Source organism: Eumetopias jubatus, unplaced genomic scaffold (genome assembly GCF_037043125.1).
Source record: "Eumetopias jubatus isolate StellerSeaLion01/CBP00866 unplaced genomic scaffold, mEumJub1_p1.0 scaffold_13, whole genome shotgun sequence".
Lineage (NCBI taxonomy): Eukaryota > Metazoa > Chordata > Mammalia > Carnivora > Otariidae > Eumetopias > Eumetopias jubatus.
Genome location: NW_028274819.1, coordinates 55,444,603 through 55,463,981, shown reverse-complemented (window position 1 = coordinate 55,463,981; position 19,379 = coordinate 55,444,603). Strand labels below are relative to the sequence as shown.

The 19,379-nt window shown below is 40.3% G+C and overlaps 1 protein-coding gene across 5 annotated transcripts in view; it reads right to left on the bottom strand.

The window, feature by feature from the left end:
• PAAF1 (proteasomal ATPase associated factor 1) overlaps nucleotides 1-19,379 on the bottom strand; it is a 41,141-nt gene that overhangs the window by 6,342 nt on the left and 15,420 nt on the right. For 3 of the 5 annotated variants that reach the window (XM_028115982.2, XM_028115979.2, XM_028115980.1), the window contains 6 exons: nucleotides 14,771-14,869; nucleotides 13,980-14,130; nucleotides 8,476-8,670; nucleotides 3,840-3,931; nucleotides 2,352-2,467; nucleotides 206-288 (listed from right to left, as the gene is read on the bottom strand). In XM_028115982.2, the coding sequence (XP_027971783.1) occupies nucleotides 206-288; nucleotides 2,352-2,467; nucleotides 3,840-3,931; nucleotides 8,476-8,670; nucleotides 13,980-14,130; nucleotides 14,771-14,869 (736 nt within the window). Of the gene's footprint in view, nucleotides 1-205; nucleotides 289-2,172; nucleotides 2,225-2,351; nucleotides 2,468-3,839; nucleotides 3,932-8,475; nucleotides 8,671-13,979; nucleotides 14,131-14,770; nucleotides 14,870-15,643; nucleotides 15,726-19,379 lie in introns of those variants that run through there. The other 2 variants (XM_028115983.1, XM_028115985.2) reach the window with 2 other exon arrangements.

The following is a 19,379-nucleotide window of genomic DNA, read 5'->3' as shown; positions in this document are numbered from 1 at the left end:
ACCCAGGCGTCCCACAAGACAGAATCTTAAGTAGGCTCCACACAGCATGGAGCCTGACGCGAGGCTCAATCTCATGACCCTGAGATCACAACCTGAGTGAAATCAAGAGTCAGATGCTTAACAGACTGAACCACCCAGGCACCCCTAACTCTATGTTTAAATGAACTACAGGAAGCCATTGTTGTCAAGGGGCCCCTGGACCCACCTTGGCTAGCAATGAATCCATCTCTGAAACTCAGGAGGGATAGAACTGGTGCTCCTGATCTGTGGATGACTTGTACTGGAGCCCTGGAATTCAAAGAAAAAGGGGCAATTGTCCTTTTTTTCTTCAAGCAACACTTGACTATATTCAACATATAGTACTAACCACACAAAAGCAAACAGGACAAATGTGGACAGAGATTAAACATTCATATAGTTTCTTTCCTGGCAAGATCCTTAAATAGTAGATCCAGGAAATCGCTCAAAACCACCTTGGAGTGAAGTGAATATAAACATGTCTCTAATTAAACAGGTCATTGAGCTGAATGAACTAAGTCAATTGTTTTGCTTACAGACAGAATTAAGACAGTTGTGAGAGTAAAAAAAAGACAGTTGTGAGAGTTAAAAAAAGACAGTTGTGAGATATTACAAATGTCAGGACTCTCTGAAATGAAAGAGAAAGGTGAGTGAGAATCAATTTAATATATATGTAAAGCTGATTTTCTTTCTTTTTTTTTAATCTTAAGTAGGCTCTATACCCAATGTGGGGCTCAAACTCATGACCCCAAGATCAAGAGTTGTACACTCCACCAACTGAGCCAGCCAGGTGCGCTTGTAAGGCTGATTTTCTTCTTCTTTTTCTTTTTTTCTTTAATATTTTATTTATTTCTTTGAGAGAGAGAGAGCATGAGCAGGGGGAGCGAAAGAGGGAGAAGCAGACTCCCCATTGAGTAGGGAGCCCAACATGGGGCTCGATCCCAGGACCCCAGGATCATGACCTGAGCCGAAGGCAGATGCTTAACTGACTGAGCCACCCAGGCGACCCGGCTGATTTTCTAACAGCGATCAGAGATTCCCTGAATCTCCACAGAATCAAAGAACAAAAGTAAAGTAATTTAAATTATGGAAGAAATGCTAATAAGCTAGTCACCCTTCACTGGAATTTTTTTTTTTTAAAGATTTTATTTATGTGACAGAGAGAGACAGCAAAAGAGGGAACACAAGCAGGGGGAGTGGGAGAGGGAGAAGCAGGCTCCCAGGACTTGATCCCAGGACCCTGGGATCATGACCTGAGCCGAAGGCAGACGCTTAACAACAGAGCCATCCAGGCACCCCCTCACTGGAATTTCTTTACTGCTCTTGGAATAAAGTCCAAACTCCTTCGGATATTACCCACGTTCCTTTCCTGTCTGGCATCACTTCTCACTGCTACCCTGTCTGCAGGATATGTATTTGTCATATTGAACTACACAAGGATCCCTGAAAGTGCCATACTTCCACACGTTTTCACGCTTCTCTATACGCTCTTCTACCTAGGGCAGACACCTCTCTTCATTTGGTAACTTCCTACTGGACAAGATCCAATTAAAGCTTCATTTCCTTGGAGAAGCAGTCCCGCCTTCTTCTTTCTTTTTCTCAGTGCTTTCTCAAATTCCTGTGTAGAGCCCTGTCAGCCCACCAATCACACTGTATCACCAACATCTTTTACTTGCCCATCTTTACTGTTAGACTCCAAGTGCCTCAAAGGCAGAATCTGTATCTTTTATTTCTGCTTTTTAGTGCCCTACACAATGTCTGGTGCCCACAAAAGCCATTCAATAAATGTCAAGTGAACAAAAGAAAGGAAATGGAAGGAGGAAGGGACAGAATTGGAGAAATAGTTAAATCCTGGGATGGAGAGGTTGTGTGATTCTCTCTGGGTATCTTTAAGACCAGAATAAAGCCTGTTTCAGACAGGTTATGATCAAAGCCAAACAAAGAAACACAGCTGGCTTACTTGAACTAAAAATGATCAATCTTAGGCCAACCCAGATTTAATACCACTGAGAAAATTACTGAGAAAATTACTGAGCTCCTTAAAATTAAAAGTTCTATACAATCAGTTTAAGTGAAATATTAGTTCATTATTTAAGCTTAGATTCCAAAGTCATCACTACAATAGGACAATCATGACAGCATGAATCAAATTACCTTTTAATACGATTCCAGGAATAATAAGATCAGACAACTCACACCGGAAAACCTTTATAAATGGAAAAATATACCCTTGATTCAACAGTCATCTACATGCCATGCTAAATCACTGTTAAAGCTAATAAAAATTTCCACTCTGTAGAAGACCTGCATCATGTAAATGAATGGTGACTCACCTTGGACTCCTCACGTCCAGCTGATAAATGTTTCCATCCTGTGTCCCAGCCAACAGTAAGAAGCCAGAGAGAAAAGTGCAGCAGTTGAAGGCATCTGAGCCAACAAAGAGGAACACCTGGAAACAAGCAGGAGCCAAAACTGCTGCTTAAAGATTAATTTGTTTTCAGAAATAAACAGGCACCAAAAAAGAGAAAACTTTCCTATTTTTAGAGACATTTTCTTTCTTCTCCCTTTAAGCACTCTGCATCTAAACAAAGTACTCAGCAACGACTGAGGAGGAAGCCCTTCTAGGAATTTGGGGACCTGAGGTTCCCCAAGGACTTCGGCAGTGTATGTACGACCACTCCCAGAAGAGGCGGCAGTTTTCAGACTACTGCCCTCAACACACTGACTCACAGGACCCTCAGTACCCAACATCTTTCTCCTCCCACTTCTCATTACAACCCTCCATTTGAGAAACACTTGCAATTCACACATTTAAATTTTGTTTCATGTCACTGCTGACAACCTTTTGAAGGGAGACTCTATGTAGGAAAAGAAACAAGCTTAAATAAAGTGGCAATTTGAAGAATTAGAATTCTCCCCACTTGCCTGAAAAAAAGGAATTATCAGATTTTTATTTACTCTGTACTGTTAGCTCAATCTGATCATTTCTCCCTCAAATGTTCTAAAAAGGAAAGAAAAAAACCAAACCTGGCACAACAAAAACCTGTGATTTCCCTTCAGAAGGAAAAGCAGTGCAGAGGTGATACAATCAGAAAAAGTGATGTTCCTGGAATGTCATTTCTGAAAATGGAAACATCACTAGAATATGAAGTAACAAGGAGAAATGAAAATACAAAACCTGTGGCCAACCCAAATCATTAAAGTTGTCTGGGTGAGGTTGACAGGAGCTGGAAAGAAATTTTAAAAATCAAATCCCAGGGAACTCCGGGCTTAATGAAGAGTACAGTGTGCCCAGCAAAACCTCAGAGGCAGAAGGAAGAAAATTCAACTAATTCTTCCATTAAAGACATTCTGGTCACTAACTGATCAAGAGCCCTGAATGCGTGAGTCCTTGACTCAGAATTTCTTCACGTTACCTTGGATATGGAAGGGAATCTACACAACCTCATTTTATACATAGCACACTAAGGCCCAGAGAGAAAGTGACTTAAAGGTCACAAAGAAGTAGAGCGTTTAATCCTCATCATATAACCCTACAGGGTGAGTATTACTATGCCCAGTTTAGTGATGAGGAAACTGAGGCTCAGAATGGTTAAGTAACCTATTAAATATCACAGCCATTGTGGAAGAGCTAGGACGTGAATGTCGTCCTTACTCCAAATTCCATGCTCTTAATCATTACACTCTATTACCCCTTACTCCTGCAGCTTTCTCAAAAGGTGAACACAGGGAGCAAGCAGAAATGTTTCCAAAACCGCTTTCCAAAAATCAGAGTGATCCAGGATGCCCCAGAGTTCAAAAGTCTTAGAGGAACCACTTGCCGGCTGCCTGCTCTGCAGTCCCAAGCACTGAAGTTTCTTATCCTCCCGTGCCAATAGCAGCATTTTCGACTCTGTTCCAACCTCCCGTTCACCTGCAGGACAGATAAACCATGTCAACAATGGGCTAGGCTGATCAGCTGGCAGTGCCAGAAAGCATAGTTCCTGATAGCTGTTTACTGAATTCTTGTTAGTGATTAACTTACTAACTTAAAAAAAAACTTTTATTATGTTCTATATCCTGTTTGTATTGTTTATGTGACTGTACACATTTGTCAAAACTCACAGAACTGATAATTTAAAAGGGTGACTTTAGGGCACCTGGCTGGCCCAGTTGGTAGTGCATGCAACTCTTGATCTCAGGGCTATAAGTTCAAGCTCCATGTTAGGGATAACAGATTACTTAATAAAATAAGTTATTATTATTTTTTTAGATTTTATTTACTTATTTGAGAGAAAGAGTACACATGGGGAGAGGCAGAGGGAGAGGGAGACAGAATCTGAAGCAGACTCCACACTGAGCACAGAGCCCAACACAGGGCTTGATCCCACAACCGCAAGATCATGACCTGGGCAGAAACCAAGAGTCAGATGGTCAACTGACTGAGCCACCCAGGTGCCTCTAAATAAGTTAATTAAAAACAAATAATAAAATAAAATAAAAAGGGTAACTTTTACTACATTAAGTCCTTTGCAATGTGACATGATACCGTATTAGGAGCAGGGGTACAATGTTGAACAAAACAGTCTCTGACCTCAAGGCTCTTACAGTCTGGAGTAAATGAAATTTATTCATTCACTAAACAAATCTTTAATGAGGGTCTACTATGTATCAGACACTATTCTATGTGCTAAGGAAATAGTAACATATAGACAGGGTCCTTACTCTCAAGAATTCTAGTGGAAATAGGAAATAGTGGAATAGGTAAATAAACAAACAGGATATTTTCAGACAGCGATGAATTCCACAAAGGAAATAAAACAGGAAAATCTAATCAATAGTGAGTAGATGGTGGAAGGCTGAGTGAGGAAAAGTAATTTTAAATTTAAACTTTAACTGTAAAAAAACTCCATGAAGGGGTACCTGGGTGGCACAGTCAGTTAAGCATCCGACTCTTCGTTTTGGCTTAGGTCGTGATCTCAGGGTCATGAGATCGAGCCCCACGTCAGCTCTACACTCAGCGTGGAGTCTGCTTAAGACTCTCTCTCCCTCTGCCCCCACCAAAAATAAATCTTTTAAAAAACCCCATGGAGGGGCGCCTGGGTGGCTCAGTCATTAAGTGTCTGCCTTCGGCTCAGGTCATGATCCCAGGGTCCTGGGATGCAGTCCCACATTGGGCTCCCTGCTCGGCGGGAAGCCTGCTTCTCCCTCTCCCACTCCCCCTGCTTTTGTTCCTGCTCTCACTATCTCTCTGTCAAATAAATAAATAAAATCTTTAAAAAACAAAAAACAAAAAACCCCATGGAGGCCACTTTTCAAATGAGACCTGAATGGTAACCAGAAACTAGTCGTGCAAAGAGCTTTGCAAAGTATGGGCAGTATGACATGAAGCTGGAAAGGAATGTGGAGGTCAGAAAGTGTGTTTGTGATAAGCCAAGTGAAGGGGATAGGATTTTAATATAAGTATAAAAGGAGGTCACTGGAGAAGAGTAGGGACAAAGGAGAGCAACATGACTTGATTTGTGCTTTTTTTAAATGACCACAAATGGTTGCTCTGAGGAGAATGGATTATAGGAGACTAGTACACGGGCACGTGGGTGGCTCGGTCAGTTAAGCATCTGCCTTTGGCTCGGGTCATATCTTGGGGCCCTGGAATCAGGCCCTGAGTCGGGCTCTCTGCTCTCCCTCTCTCTCTCAAATAAATAAATAAAATCTTAAAAAAAAAAAAATATATATATATATATATAGGGCGCCTGGGTGGCTCAGTTGGTTAAGCGACTGCCTTCGGCTCAGGTCATGATCCTGGAGTCCCGGGATCGAGTCCCACATCGGGCTCCCTGCTCAGCGGGAGTCTGCTTCTCCCTCTGACCCTCCCCCCCTCATGTGCTCATTCTCGCTCTCTCAAATAAATAAATAAAATCTTTAAAATATATATATATACATATATATACATATTTTCATTTAAATTACTTTAAATCGGGATGCCTGGGTGGCTCAGTCGGTTGAGTGTCTGCCTTTGGCTCAGGTCGTGATCCCAGGGTCCTGGAATTGAATCCCCATGGGGCTCCCTGCTCCTTGCTTAGTGGGGAGCCTGCTTCTCCCTCTGCCTGCTGCTCCCCCTGCTTGTGTACACTCTCTCTGACAAATAAATAAAATCTTTAAAAAAATTACTTCAAATCAACGAATTTTTAAAAACTTAACCTTGTTTTAAGTAATATTTGTGGGATATATTAGGTTTGAAGTAAAATGTGTGTGGGTTAAATATATAACTATTAAAGATGTGTACTGCCTGAAATTATCTTGTTTATCACTAATTGCACATGTATCACACTTTGGGAAAGACTCATCCTATCAATTCCAAAGAGAGTTCAGGGAACATCTGGTGGTCAGCGATAGTTTTAGTTCTTGGACCACAGTACACCCACATGGGAAGTTTAAGACGGGAGAGTACTTACAGTGTGTCAAAAGTCAAGGGCAAAATTAACCCAAATCAGTTGAAAACATATGTCCACATAAAAACATGCACAGAGATATTTATAGCAGCTTTTTTTCATATTCGCCAAAACTTGGAAGCAAAAAAGATGTCCTTTAGTAGGTGAATGGATAAATAAACCGAGGTACATCCAGACAATGGAATATTATTCAGTGCTAAAAAGCCTTAAAAAGGTATGGAGGAACCTTGAATGCTTATTACTAAATGAAAGAAATCAATCTGAAAAGACTACACAGTTTATGATTCCAACTGTGACATTCTGGAAAAGGCAAAATCATGGACACAGTAAAAATAACATTATTTGCCAAGGGTTATAGGAGAGGAATGGATGAATTGGTAGAGCACAAAGGATTTTTCAGGCAATGAATCTTCTGTATGATAAAATAATAGATACGTCATTATACATTTGTCCAAATCCACAGAATGTACAATACCAAAAATGAACCTAATATAAATTATTTGAGTGATAATGATATGTCAATGTAGGTTTATCAATTGTAACAAATATACCACTCTGGTGAGGGATGTTGATAAAACTGATAATCAGGGAGGCTGTCTGGAAAGAGGGTGTATGCACAAGTGTGAGCGGGTGGAGGGGCAGAGGGAGAGGGAGAGAGAGAATCCTTTTTTTTTTTTAAAGATTTTATTTATTTTTTTTGACACAGAGAGAGAGATAGCCAGAGCAGGAACACAAGCAAGGGGAGTGGGAGAGGGAAAAGCAGGCCTCCCACTGAGCAGGGAGCCTGATGCGGGACTCAATCCCAGGACCCTGGGATCACAACCTGAGCCAAAGGCAGACGCTTAACGACTGAGCCACCCAGCCACCCGAGAGAGAGAATCCTTAAGCAGACTCTGCACTGAGCGTGGAGCCCGACATGGGGCTCAATCTCATGACTCTGAGATCACAACCTGACCCAAAACTAAGAGTTGGACACTTAACCAACTGAGCCACCCAGGCAGCCCAAAAACTGCACTTTCTGCTTAATTTTGCTGTACACCTAAAGTTGCTCTAAAAAATAAAGTCCCTCCTTAAAGATTTTATTTTTAAGTAAACCTTACATCCAATATGGGGCTTGAATACACAACCCCAATATCAAGAGTCACACGTTCCACTGATTGAGCCAGCCAAGTGCCCCTAAAGATTTATTTTTTAAAGATTTTATTTATTCATTTAAGAGAGAGAGAGACAAAGAGAGCACAGGCAGGGAGAGAGGGAGAGGGAGAGGGAGAAGCAGACTCCCCTCTAAGCTGGGAGCCTGACGTAGGGCTCGATCCCAGAACCTGGAGATCATGACCCCAGCCGAAGGCAGACACTTAACCATCTGAGCCACCCAGGTGGCCTTGCCCCTAAAGATTTTTTTTAAGTAATCTCAACACCCAACATGGGGCTCAAACTTATAACTCAGAGATCGAGTTGTATACTCTACCAACTGAGCCTGCCAGGGGCCCCCCTACTACTCTTAATCTAACCTCTCACCCAGCCAAACATATGTTTCTTACCCAAGAGTAATTTCACCTCCAAACTATTTTAATGTGAACTGCCCCTAGCCCTACCCCCAGCTCCCATTCTCCCATCCTTCCCATTCTTGTCTATTCAACTCAAATTCATCCTCCAAGGTTCAAGTCAACTTCTTTGTGACACCTTTCTCATCTACGCTAACCTAAAATATAAAATACTCAAAACTATTTTACTTGCATTAAGAATTATTGTTTCACCTAAAATTCTTTTGTTTTTTATAGGCATCAGTCTCATCTGCTAAACTAGATTGTACTTATTCAAATGTAGTTAACAATGACATATACATCCTCTGTAGATTCCAAAGCAATAGAAACATAGTAGGTATGCATTAAATATTAAACTTATGGTGAAAATACAAATACCAGACAAAAAGCAGGGAAAGATGAGGAAGAAAAGGAGAAGCTAAGGTAAACACTGAAGGTTCCTAAGGAAACAAAACAAGCTCAACATATCATTATCAACTTACTTGGCATCTGCTCAGGGGAGCCGAGGTTTATGGAGTTGTCAGCAGCACCCACAGCCACTCCATTAATGGAAGAACCACAGTCTGCAATGACTCCCAGGCAGGATGAACGCCCACAATCCCAAAGTCGTGCTGTCCCGTCTCGAGAACCAGACACCACATTCCTCCCCCGATCAACAATGGCTGTATCCAGAATACCTGGCAAGAGAAAAAAAAAAGGCCCCTAAGATGGAATGGGTGGTAAAGAAACTACAAGAGCAGAGAAAATGGATCGGCATAAATGACTCCAGTGCTTCACAAACGTGTACTGGATATGTACTATATGCTGAGCAAGTTCAAGTGCTAGAAAAACAGAACAGAGTCCTTGCTTCCCAATGGTTCAAAGACTAGCCCTTAGGGACAGACATGGAAAAAGGTTTGGATTTCTTAGTGGAGTGTCCTAGAACAGTGATTTTCAGTTTTAATTTTGCCTTTAAAATGTGTTTTAAATAAAAATTAAGAAGACATCTTAGTTCAGTTTGAAAGTCACTGTCTTATTGCTTCCACTGAGAACTAACTGAAAGCATTAATCTCCCCATCTTAAAAAAAGATGTGACTTCTGGTCTGGCCAAGTGACAGTAGCCCCATTTCTCCCAGGTCCTTCCCCTTATAACTGAAAAAAACCTGGACATAAGACAGGAAGTATAAGACTGAAAGGGGTACCTGGGTGGCTCAGTCGTTGGGCGTCTGCCTTCAGCTCAGGTCATGATCCCAGGGTCCTGGGATTGAGTCCCACATCGGGCTCCCTGCCCAGCGGGAGGCCTGCTTTTCCCTCTCCCACTCCCACTGCTTGTGTTCCCTCTCTCGTTCTCTCTGTCAAATAAATAAATCTTTAAAAAAAAAAAGACTGAAAGATGGAAAGAAGGTCACCTAGGGACCTGAGGACTTGAAGAACAACAGGGTAACAAATTCCCTGAATTTCCTTATTGCTTCCCATACATCCTGGATAGGATACTGCAGAAGCCTCCAACAAGGAATTGATTAAAAACAAACAAACATGCACAAATTTAAAAAAAACAAAAACAAAACAACCCAAATCCAAGAAATGTCTGTTGCAAAAGACTGGAAAAGGGGTGGCCTAACAGAAAATGTTGGCAATTTACTCAAATAGCAAGAGAAAAACTGCTACTTCCCCTTCCCCAAGGTCAGTGAGGCTAAATAGGGAGTGCTCTTCTACCCTACTCCCACTGAAGCAGGAGGCAGCAGTCCAATTCCCTTGACCCTTGACAGTGATCAGGCCCAGCAGGGTGCTGCCAGCAGGGTCCAGTAGTGAGCTGAGCCCCTACCCTGACCTGGCAATAACAGGTGGAAAGAGAAAAAACAAAGTAGTGGGAAGTAGCACTCTAGTTTCTCCCAACCCCCTCTTACAATATAGTGGCAACTCGTTTGGGTCTCTTCACTCTTAGATGACAAGAATAAAAGAAAGAGGAACCCTACAGGAGCTGGAACCTATGACAAATTACTCTAGAAAGAAGCTATGAAAGTAGTAGGCAGCTCTTGTAAGAGAAGCTGCCAGAGCAAAGACCTACCTGAAGCCACAAAGGCTTTAGCTATCAAACCAAACTGATACAAGTCCTCAAGATAAAAACCAAGATAAAAAAGCATTTGCCTTCAAGAAAAGATTCAGCTGAATCACATATAAACATCCTAGCCAATGTCTGAGAAATAAGAATGTTAAGTGAAACTATGACTAAAATAAGTATTAATAAGAAATAGAGCAACATTTATATATCTAGGCATGTTTTTAACCAATTTACTCTATTAAGATTATCTAGTTTTATTATTAAATGAAGCTGGTTTAATGTTGCTAGGAAGCAAACACACACATATGAGGGAAGGGGAAATGTACGTGTGTGTGTGTGTGCGTGCGCGCGCATGGAAAGAGTAATGGCTGCGACTCAGATCTCAGAAAAAATGAGCCTTGAAGCACCTACTATTACTTGGAGGCAGCATATCCTATTTCAAAGAAAATATAGAAGAGTTTGAAAATAATGGCCTAAGTGCTGAAAATGCAACCTGACCTCCTAAAATTATTCTACAAATGTAAGCAGCTTTCCTACCATGGTGAGCAAAAAACTCAACCAATCAACTACAGTGGTATTTCATTTGGCCTCAACGTTTTCATAGATTATGAATGATCTGGTGTTTATTAGAAATAATTATGATTATTAAATTATTATTACTCAAAGGACTGTATTATATAAACCTCCAAATTCACCAACCTAATTAAATGGCGTGCAATTTAAAAACTTCAAACTAAAGTATACCTTAGAGCTACTTAGAAGACTCATATACAGTAGTCTCCCCTTATCTACACTGTCACTTTCTCTGGTCAAACACGGGACGTGAATCACATCACTTTACCCAGCATATCCACGCAGTATCCATATGCCTGTCATATATGATAGGTTTGTACATATAGGAAAAGAGAGTATATACACGGTTTGGTATTATCCGCAGTTTCAGGCATCCACTGGAGGTCTTGGAACGTATCCCCCATGGATAAAGGGGAACTCCTATATTACAAAGACAAAACTGTGCTCACTTCGACAGCACATATACAAAGACAAAACTACTTTTAGTTTATCTTTTCATCAGAAGGATTTAAAAACATACACAAATCTCCTCTCTGCTTGTTAAAGAACACAGTAATCCTTTATATTTATATATAAAATATGTATCTAAAAATATAAGGGAAAACCAATTACATATTAACTAGGATCATATTTGTTGCTACTGGAAAAATTCTATTAGAGTTAGAATTAGTCTATTCTATTAGAAATAACAATTTCTGCTTTTCACATATGACAAGTATTTTTGTTAAAACATCACAAAGCTCACCCCCCCTGCCTGGGATTAAAGTTTAGCTTTATATTTTATATGAACAATAACATTTATTGTGCACTTATTATAATACCAGGGATTATGCTAAATCCTTCACATGCATCATCTCATTTAATACTGCTATCCCCATTTTACATGAGGAAACTAAGGCTCAGAATGGTTAAGCAACTTTCTTTTTTTTTTTTAAGATTTTATTTATTTATTTGAGAGAGAGAGAATGAGAGATAGCACAAGAGGGAAGAGGGTCAGAGGGAGAAGCAGACTCCCTGCTGAGCAGGGAGCCCGATGTGGGACTTGATCCCGGGACTCCAGGATCATGACCTGAGCTGAAGGCAGTCGCTTAACCAACTGAGCCACCCAGGCACCCAGTTAAGCAACTTTCTGAGGTCATACAGATTATATATATATGTGGAAGAATTAAGATTTAAACCAAGATTTACCTGTCTCCAAATCCCATGCTTAAACACCCTACATACTGTCTCACTATTATATTTTCATATGCTAGAAGCAATAAGAAAGCCAGGGACTTAATTAAACTAACCAAAGTTTATCCTTTACACAAGATCTTTATACAGAGCTACTTTGTTAGTGTCCTAATGGTTCTTTGCAATAAGCATCAGGCTATGTTCAGTCCAGTGTTCCTGGTGGTTTCTTTTATGTCTCGCTTGCCAAGACTTAACCTAGGCAATAAAAGACCATGTTCACTTTCAACACTCACTAACTTCTTTTGGGGCGGGGGGGCAGCAAAGCAAGGTTTATTGACCAACAGCAAAAGTGATCGTACAAAGCTTCCGAGGAGGGAGGGGACCCCAGAGGACTGCCCAACACTCACTATCTTCTGTTTCTCTTATTTAGTCACCACTTGTGAAACCACTAAAGATCATACATGCCGGTAATAATTTTTATTCTATTTTTTATGTAGTTCATGGCCTTTGCTCATAAACATGCTTCAAAATTTTGTAACTAAAGAGATTAAAAAAGGAGCCATACCACGCAACTTGGAATTCAGTTGGCTGGAGTGATCCATATGCTGCTAAACTATCAGAGATTAATTTTGATTTTCTGTACTGTGGAAGAACAGGCAACACCAAATCTGGCCTTACTTTACAGAACTACCTGGGCAGGAGCATTCAAGACCTGACAAACATTAGCCTGGATCTGACTTCATGTCATTTCTCCCACAGTTTGTCACTTCTATTCAACCTAATAAAATTCCTCCTCTCAAAAAAAAAAGAAAAAGAAAAGTCAAGAGTTGTTGTATCTAGAGTATCTAGAGAAGCTCCCACCCCAACCTGGGACGTTCTCGTAAGTCCGAAGAATGAATAAAGATTCAATCGGATTGACAAACATTATGTATTTCACTCTAAGCTAAGTGATGCACATGTATTCTTCGGAAGAAATAAAGAACACTGGACGACTTAGTTTTCACATGGTGGGCATACTGCAGCTGCCCAGAGGAATTCCTAAGTTGAGTGTGCATTGACATTGAATATGCATTTTGTTAAGCTCACAAACAGTCATGTCTTGTTCCACTGGAACTTCCCCGTGCCTCACAAATTCAGAAGGATGGCCAGATGTGAGGTGAGTACCTCAGGGTTCCTTTAGACCCATTTGGCTCCTGGACTCCCCCTCTACGCAGGCCACTTTGACTCCTCAGACCAGTCAGTTCTTCAGGGCTGAATGTGAGGAAGGCTCCAAATATCTTTTCTATTCCTTCTCAATGCACCTGTGTACTGACAGTCTTAGAAATAACCTTGCTAAGGTTAACATGTATTTGCTAGATGATCTGTATGTAACCTAACAAATCATTATAAAGAAATATTAAAACTTAAAACTCAACCACACAAGCTTTTATAATATAGTCAGGTACACAAAGCAAAAGACTAGCTTAAATACCTTAAGTTTAGGGCAATACATAATTAATTCTCAAGTGAGTGGCACACATGATATGTACTATGGTTCCAAAGGAGGGAACCAGGTAAGGAATTATTTGGGGATGTTAATATTTTTTCAAAAATATCCAAACTTGTAAAATAAGAATAACATCACCTTTTTAACATTCCAATTAAGGATAAAACATCTCTAAATTATAATTTTTTTCCCACAAACCAACCAGTTACAAAGGGAAAATGTTCTCATTCTGTCTCTATAACCTGTTATCAAATGGCTATATGGCTAATCCATTTTAAAATCTGAACTGTGACTTAAATCCGTAAGAACTGACAGTCAGTACCAAGCTCCATCTTTGATATCTAGTGATGCAGCCATTTGCCACCCAGCTTTTACTATCACCTCAAAGGACTAATAATGAGAAAATGTTGGGACACATTTCTCTCTCCTAGCACACAAGCAGATAGAACACTGGACGACTTAGTTTTCTGGGGAAGGATTTTTTTTTTCACTTATCAACTGTGGAAAACAACTATCTGTGTATAGCAGTTAATTCTAGATAGCAATAACAAGACTCAGTGTCAAAGGAATTTCTAATCCTTGAGGAAACAGCTCATTTAAATGGTCAGTTAGAGGAATTATTTGTCTTTTTGTAGATAACTAGCTTCTGTTTCTACCTTTTTGATTTGTCTCTGGGGATCATTAGAGAAGCCTTTTGGAGAAATCCTTCATACCTCCTTTGTGACCTTTGAAGGTCACCACACAGCTAGCATCTTCGGCTGACCAGATCTTCAGCTGGGCATCCATTCCCCCACTCAGAACCACAAGGCCTGATGGGAAAAACCTGCAACAATTCACATCAAACACATGTCCTTCCAATACTCTCTGGAAAAACAAAAGAAAATTCCATGCTAGTTCTCTGTCCATCCCCTGACATTCTCTTAACCTGTCATATCTTTGGTCCCTTAAATATCTACATGCTGGGTTTTAAAACTATGGAGGTCCAAAAGGATCTCTTTAGCTCATCTGTATACCAGGTAGTGTTCTAAGAGCTACTTACTCCCTTTTGTGTAGCTCTGGTACAGATGTTATGGATTTGAACTCCAAGGTTCTCACAGCCTCCTTAAGTCTAGTACTACATATAAGGAGCTAAGGAGGCTTGAGGACTCTTTTACTCACCTCTTCTTTTAAAATCCTCTGTATAAGTTGGAGGGGCTCAGCCATATAATCAGTATAACAGCCTACCTAATCTGTTAGCTGATCACTGAAGGCAGTTCATACCAAGGGACCACCCACTTAGACATTCACTGGCCTGGCTTCTCCACTGTTCCAGCCCCAATCTGTTCCGACAAATCACCAAGATTGAGGATGGTTCGGAGATTAACAAATGGGAGAACAAAGATCAATTGAAGTGTGGTGGTCCTATAAATTTAGAATGCACCACTCTTCTTTCTGTGACCCAGTCTAAGGCTTCCCAGACCACCCTTCACGTATAAGATCCTAAAAGCATATCCAAAGCCTTTACTCTGAGCTCGCCATTGGAAGCCTGCCAGATCTTCATGCTTCCATCAGTACTAGAAGACACACCAAGGCCGCCTCCACTGGAAATGTCCAGGCATGTTATCTGTTCAAAGACAAAATAACTGCTGTTATAAATAATGAAATGCTCTTTTTTCCCTGAAATATGTTAAAGATCTCCCCTGTTTCACACTCCTCCAAGACTTCTTCAAGCTTACGCTTCCCAGCACAAAGGACATGTGTTTTCACCTGGAGATTGAGGTGTCATCACCTATCTCCTAACAAGGCTAGCACCAACATCTTTTATTTCTCAAAACAAAAAGATGTTCTTGTAATCATCTATAGTCTCCTGCTTCAACTATAAAGTTTTTACTATCCCCATATCATTTCCATCTTTCGCTATTTTAATTCTTTTTTTAAGATTTTATTTATTTATTTATTTGACAGAGAGAGAGAGAGCGCGCACAAGCAGGGGTAGCAGCAAGCAGAGGGAGAGGGAGAAGTAGGCTCCCGGTGGTGGAGCAGGGAGCCCAACGCGGGGCTCAATCCCAGGACCCTGGGATCATAACCTGAGCCGAAGGCAGACACTTAACTGACTGAGGCACCCAGGCACCCCTCTTTTGATATTTTAAAATTAAGATACCTGATTCTTAGGAACCCACATACACAAAAGACAGTCAACTAAAATGTACCAGAAGGATTCAAGGAAAAGCAAAGATGCTTCCAATTTACTACTTCACATTCCCTCTATAAAATCCTAATTGTGTGTATGTGTGTATTTTAGAATAAGTAACAAAAAATTCTGATTTATTTATGCAGTTTCAACATTAGCAATCACTTCATGCATAAGCAATGATCATACACATGCATACATACATACCCTTTTTATTAAAAAACACCCAGCTGCAAATATTCCAGAAATGGAGGACTGCGATACATAATCCCAGACATATTCCCGGCAACTAAGGGAAAAGTAGGGTAGGCTTTAATTATCCAATCTTCCATTTTTCTTTGCTCTATGCCAGTTGAACCATAATAAATAAGTTCAGCAAGAACTAAAGGGACATATCTGTCACCTCTAATAACTTCTAAGACTATTTCTTCCTTATTTTGGTTCCTCAGAATAAAAGTACTGTCTTTTTTTTAAGATTTATTTATTTTAGAGAGAGAAAGAGAGCGAGCATGCACGTGCACAGGGGGAGAGGCAGAGAGAGAAAATCCTCATGCAGTCTCCCTGCTGAGCGTGGAGCCTGATGTGAGCTTGATCTCACGACCCTGAGATCACGACCTGGGCCCTAACCAAGAGTCAGATGTTTAGGCAACTGAACCAGCCAGGTGTCCCAGAATAGAAGTACCATTAACTTAATTGTGGACTCTTTAATTTTAAGGATTATGACAAAAATTAACCTTTATATCATGTTTTATCATTTAGAAAGCATTTCCAAATAACATTATATCATTTGATTTTCATAATAATCCCATTCTGCTCCTAGCTTCCCATTGCTGGGTATTGGAGACACGGAGGTAAATCTGACATAGCCCTGCCTTACATTCTAGTACAGGAGTACCCATCTCTCAGATCTTTCTTCTCCAAAATACTGCTACTATCCTTAAACCTGCCTTAAGCCTGAATACTAGTATCATCAATTAACTTTTCAATTCTATGTCTGGCTCCCCAACTACATGACAAGCTCTATAAGTGTCAGAACAATGTCCTGCGCTTTTTTTTTTTGATAGATTTTAAAGTAATCTCTACACCCAACATAGGGCTCAAACTTACAACCCCAAGATCAAGAGCTGAATGCTCTGCCGACTAAGCCAGCCACGTACCCCTTGTCCAGCACTTTCTTAACACAACCACAGGCTACGTACACAGTAACTACTCAACAAATAACAAACAATAGCAGTTTGGTAATAAGAATGAAGTACCTTGGGCGCCTGGGTGGCTCAGTTGGTTAAGCGACTGCCTTTGGCTCAGGTCATGATCCTGGAGTCCCGGGATCGAGGCCCGTATCAGGCTCCCTGCTTGGCAGGGAGTCTGCTTCTCCCTCTGACCCTCCCCCCTCTCATGCTCTCTCCATCTCATTCTCTCTCTCAAATAAATAAAATCTTAAAAAAAAAAAAAAAGAATGAAGTACCTTAACAACACTAGGTAGGTGAGTAAAGCCATCTGACCCGTATCAGTAAGAGCAACTACTGTCCTCATTTGCAGGACCCCAGAAATAACACATTTAAACACTCTCCTACTCACGCTGAAGTAGTTTTAATCCCTAAAGCAACATAGCTCAACCTCTTTCCTGATGCGGGTGCTATCTACTCAACTGCCAGCTAGGCATCTACCTTTGGCTTTATAGTGGTCACCTCAAACCTACCATGTTCAAAACACAACTCTCATTTCCCCCAGCTTCACAACAATACAACTACTTGGCCTCAATCAGTAAATAGCACCGTAATTTATCCACTTCTTTTGAAAATTCTGGAATGATCCCAACTCCTCATTTTCTCTCACATTTCACATCCAAGTCATTAGCAAATCCTGTCTGGTCCCACACCCCAAGAATGTAGGTGCTATACAACAGTTTTATTCATTGCTATAGTCCCAGTGCCCAGAGTACCTGGATTATAGTAGGTGATTAATAAATGGATATGTCTACCTAATAATGAACTCAAATAAGAGGAAAGGAGAGTAAGAAATAGAAAAGGGGCACAATTAGGGCACCCGGGTGGCTCAGTCGGTTAAGCATCTGCCTTTGGCTCAGGTCATGATCCCAGGGTTCGGGGAGAGTCCCGTGTCAGGTCCCTGCTCAGCAGGGAGTCTGCTTCTCCCTCTGCCCCTACCACCTGCTTATGCTCTCTCTTGCTCTATCTCTCGAATAAATAAAATCCTTTAAAAAAGGGCACAATTAATAATTTTTTTTAAATGACCTACTTCTCTCAACTATACTCAAATAAAAATAAGTAAATTTGGGGCACCTGACTGGCTCTGTTGATAGAGCCTGTGACTCTTGATCTCAGGGTTGTGAGTTCAAGCTCCATGTTGGGCATAGAGCTTACTTTAAAAAAAAAAAGTAAATTTAATTTAATTTAAAAATGTTGTATATGTATTATATACTATATTCTTAAAAAGTAAGCTGGAGAAAAGAAAAAAAATGACCTATTTCTCAAAAGGTTTTCCCAGTTCTGCCAAAAAGTTCATCACTTCCTCCCTAATAGTCTTCCGCACTATGTTCATATATTGTAGTGGTTGTCAATCAGGGGCAAATTAGCTCATCACATTTGGTGATGTCTGGAAACATGTTTAGTTGTCACAGTTGGGGAACATTCCTCTACAATAAAGAATTACCCAGCTCAAAATGTCAATAGTGCCATGGTTAAGAAACTTTGATGTATTCTATTGTATCCTCTCAGTTAATATATTGTCCCTGGAGGGGACAGAGATATTGTTACCTTAGCTGTTTTACATATCTTTGGAGTCTCCTAGTTCCTATATCTAAAAAATAATTAAATCTGAACTATGAAGTTCTTCCAAAGTGACAAACACTGAAGAGTAGATTATAGGCGATACCAGCTATCTCCTTTCTCCAAACTTTTAAAAAAGAAGAAAGGAAACTAACATTTATTGAATAGCTATTATATACCAGACATGTAACAGACATTACCCTCATATAATACACTCAAAAATCTATTAAGATAGGGGCACCTGGGTGGCTCAGTCGTTAAGCGTCTGCCTTCGGCTCAGGTCATGATCCCAGGGTCCTGGAATCGAGCCCCACAGTGGGCTCTCTGCTCAGTGGAAAGCCTGCTTCTCCGTCTCCCACTCCCCCTGCTTGTGTTCCCTCTCTCGCTGTGTCTCTCTCTGTCAAATAAATAATAAAATCTTAAAAAAAATCTATTAAGATAGGTATTGTTTCTATTTTTCAGTTGAGAAATCTGAGGTTTAAGAAGTGATTAATATCCCCAAGGTGACACAACAGAGCCAGGATGCAAACCTAGGTCAGAATTTAAAGCTAAAGATCCATTTCTTAGTTCCAGCAAAAAAAACAGATCAATGGGATAATCCTAATTATTGGATAAATATGACAATTCAAGAGAGCGAAATATAGATGGATTACTTTATAGTGCCTTGATATGCTAATCATTTCAAAAACAATTAAGTTAGATCCCTACTTTAAACCAAGTAACAAAGATAAAGTTTGAAATGTAGAAAAATAAAACATAAAAATTCAAAGAAAACACTATATTTATAATTTTATTTAACACATATCATGCTTACTATGTTTCAGATCAAATTCTGTTTCAATCCTTGTAACAACTCCATAAGATACTACTTTTACCCCTATTTTACAAATAAGAATCTGTGACATAGAGGGTAAGTACCTGGCCTAAGAGCACAGCAAGAGGCAGAACCAAAATTCAAATCCAATGAGTCAAATCCAATGAGTCTATCACTAGAGTCTATGCTCTTATCCATTATGCTGTGCAATTAAAAATTAAAAGTGAATATATATATATAGGGGCACTTGGGTGGCTCTTTCAGTTAAGTGACTCTTGATTTCAGCTCAGGCCATGATCTCAGGGTTCTGAGACTGAGCCCTCCATCAGGCTCCGTGCTGGGC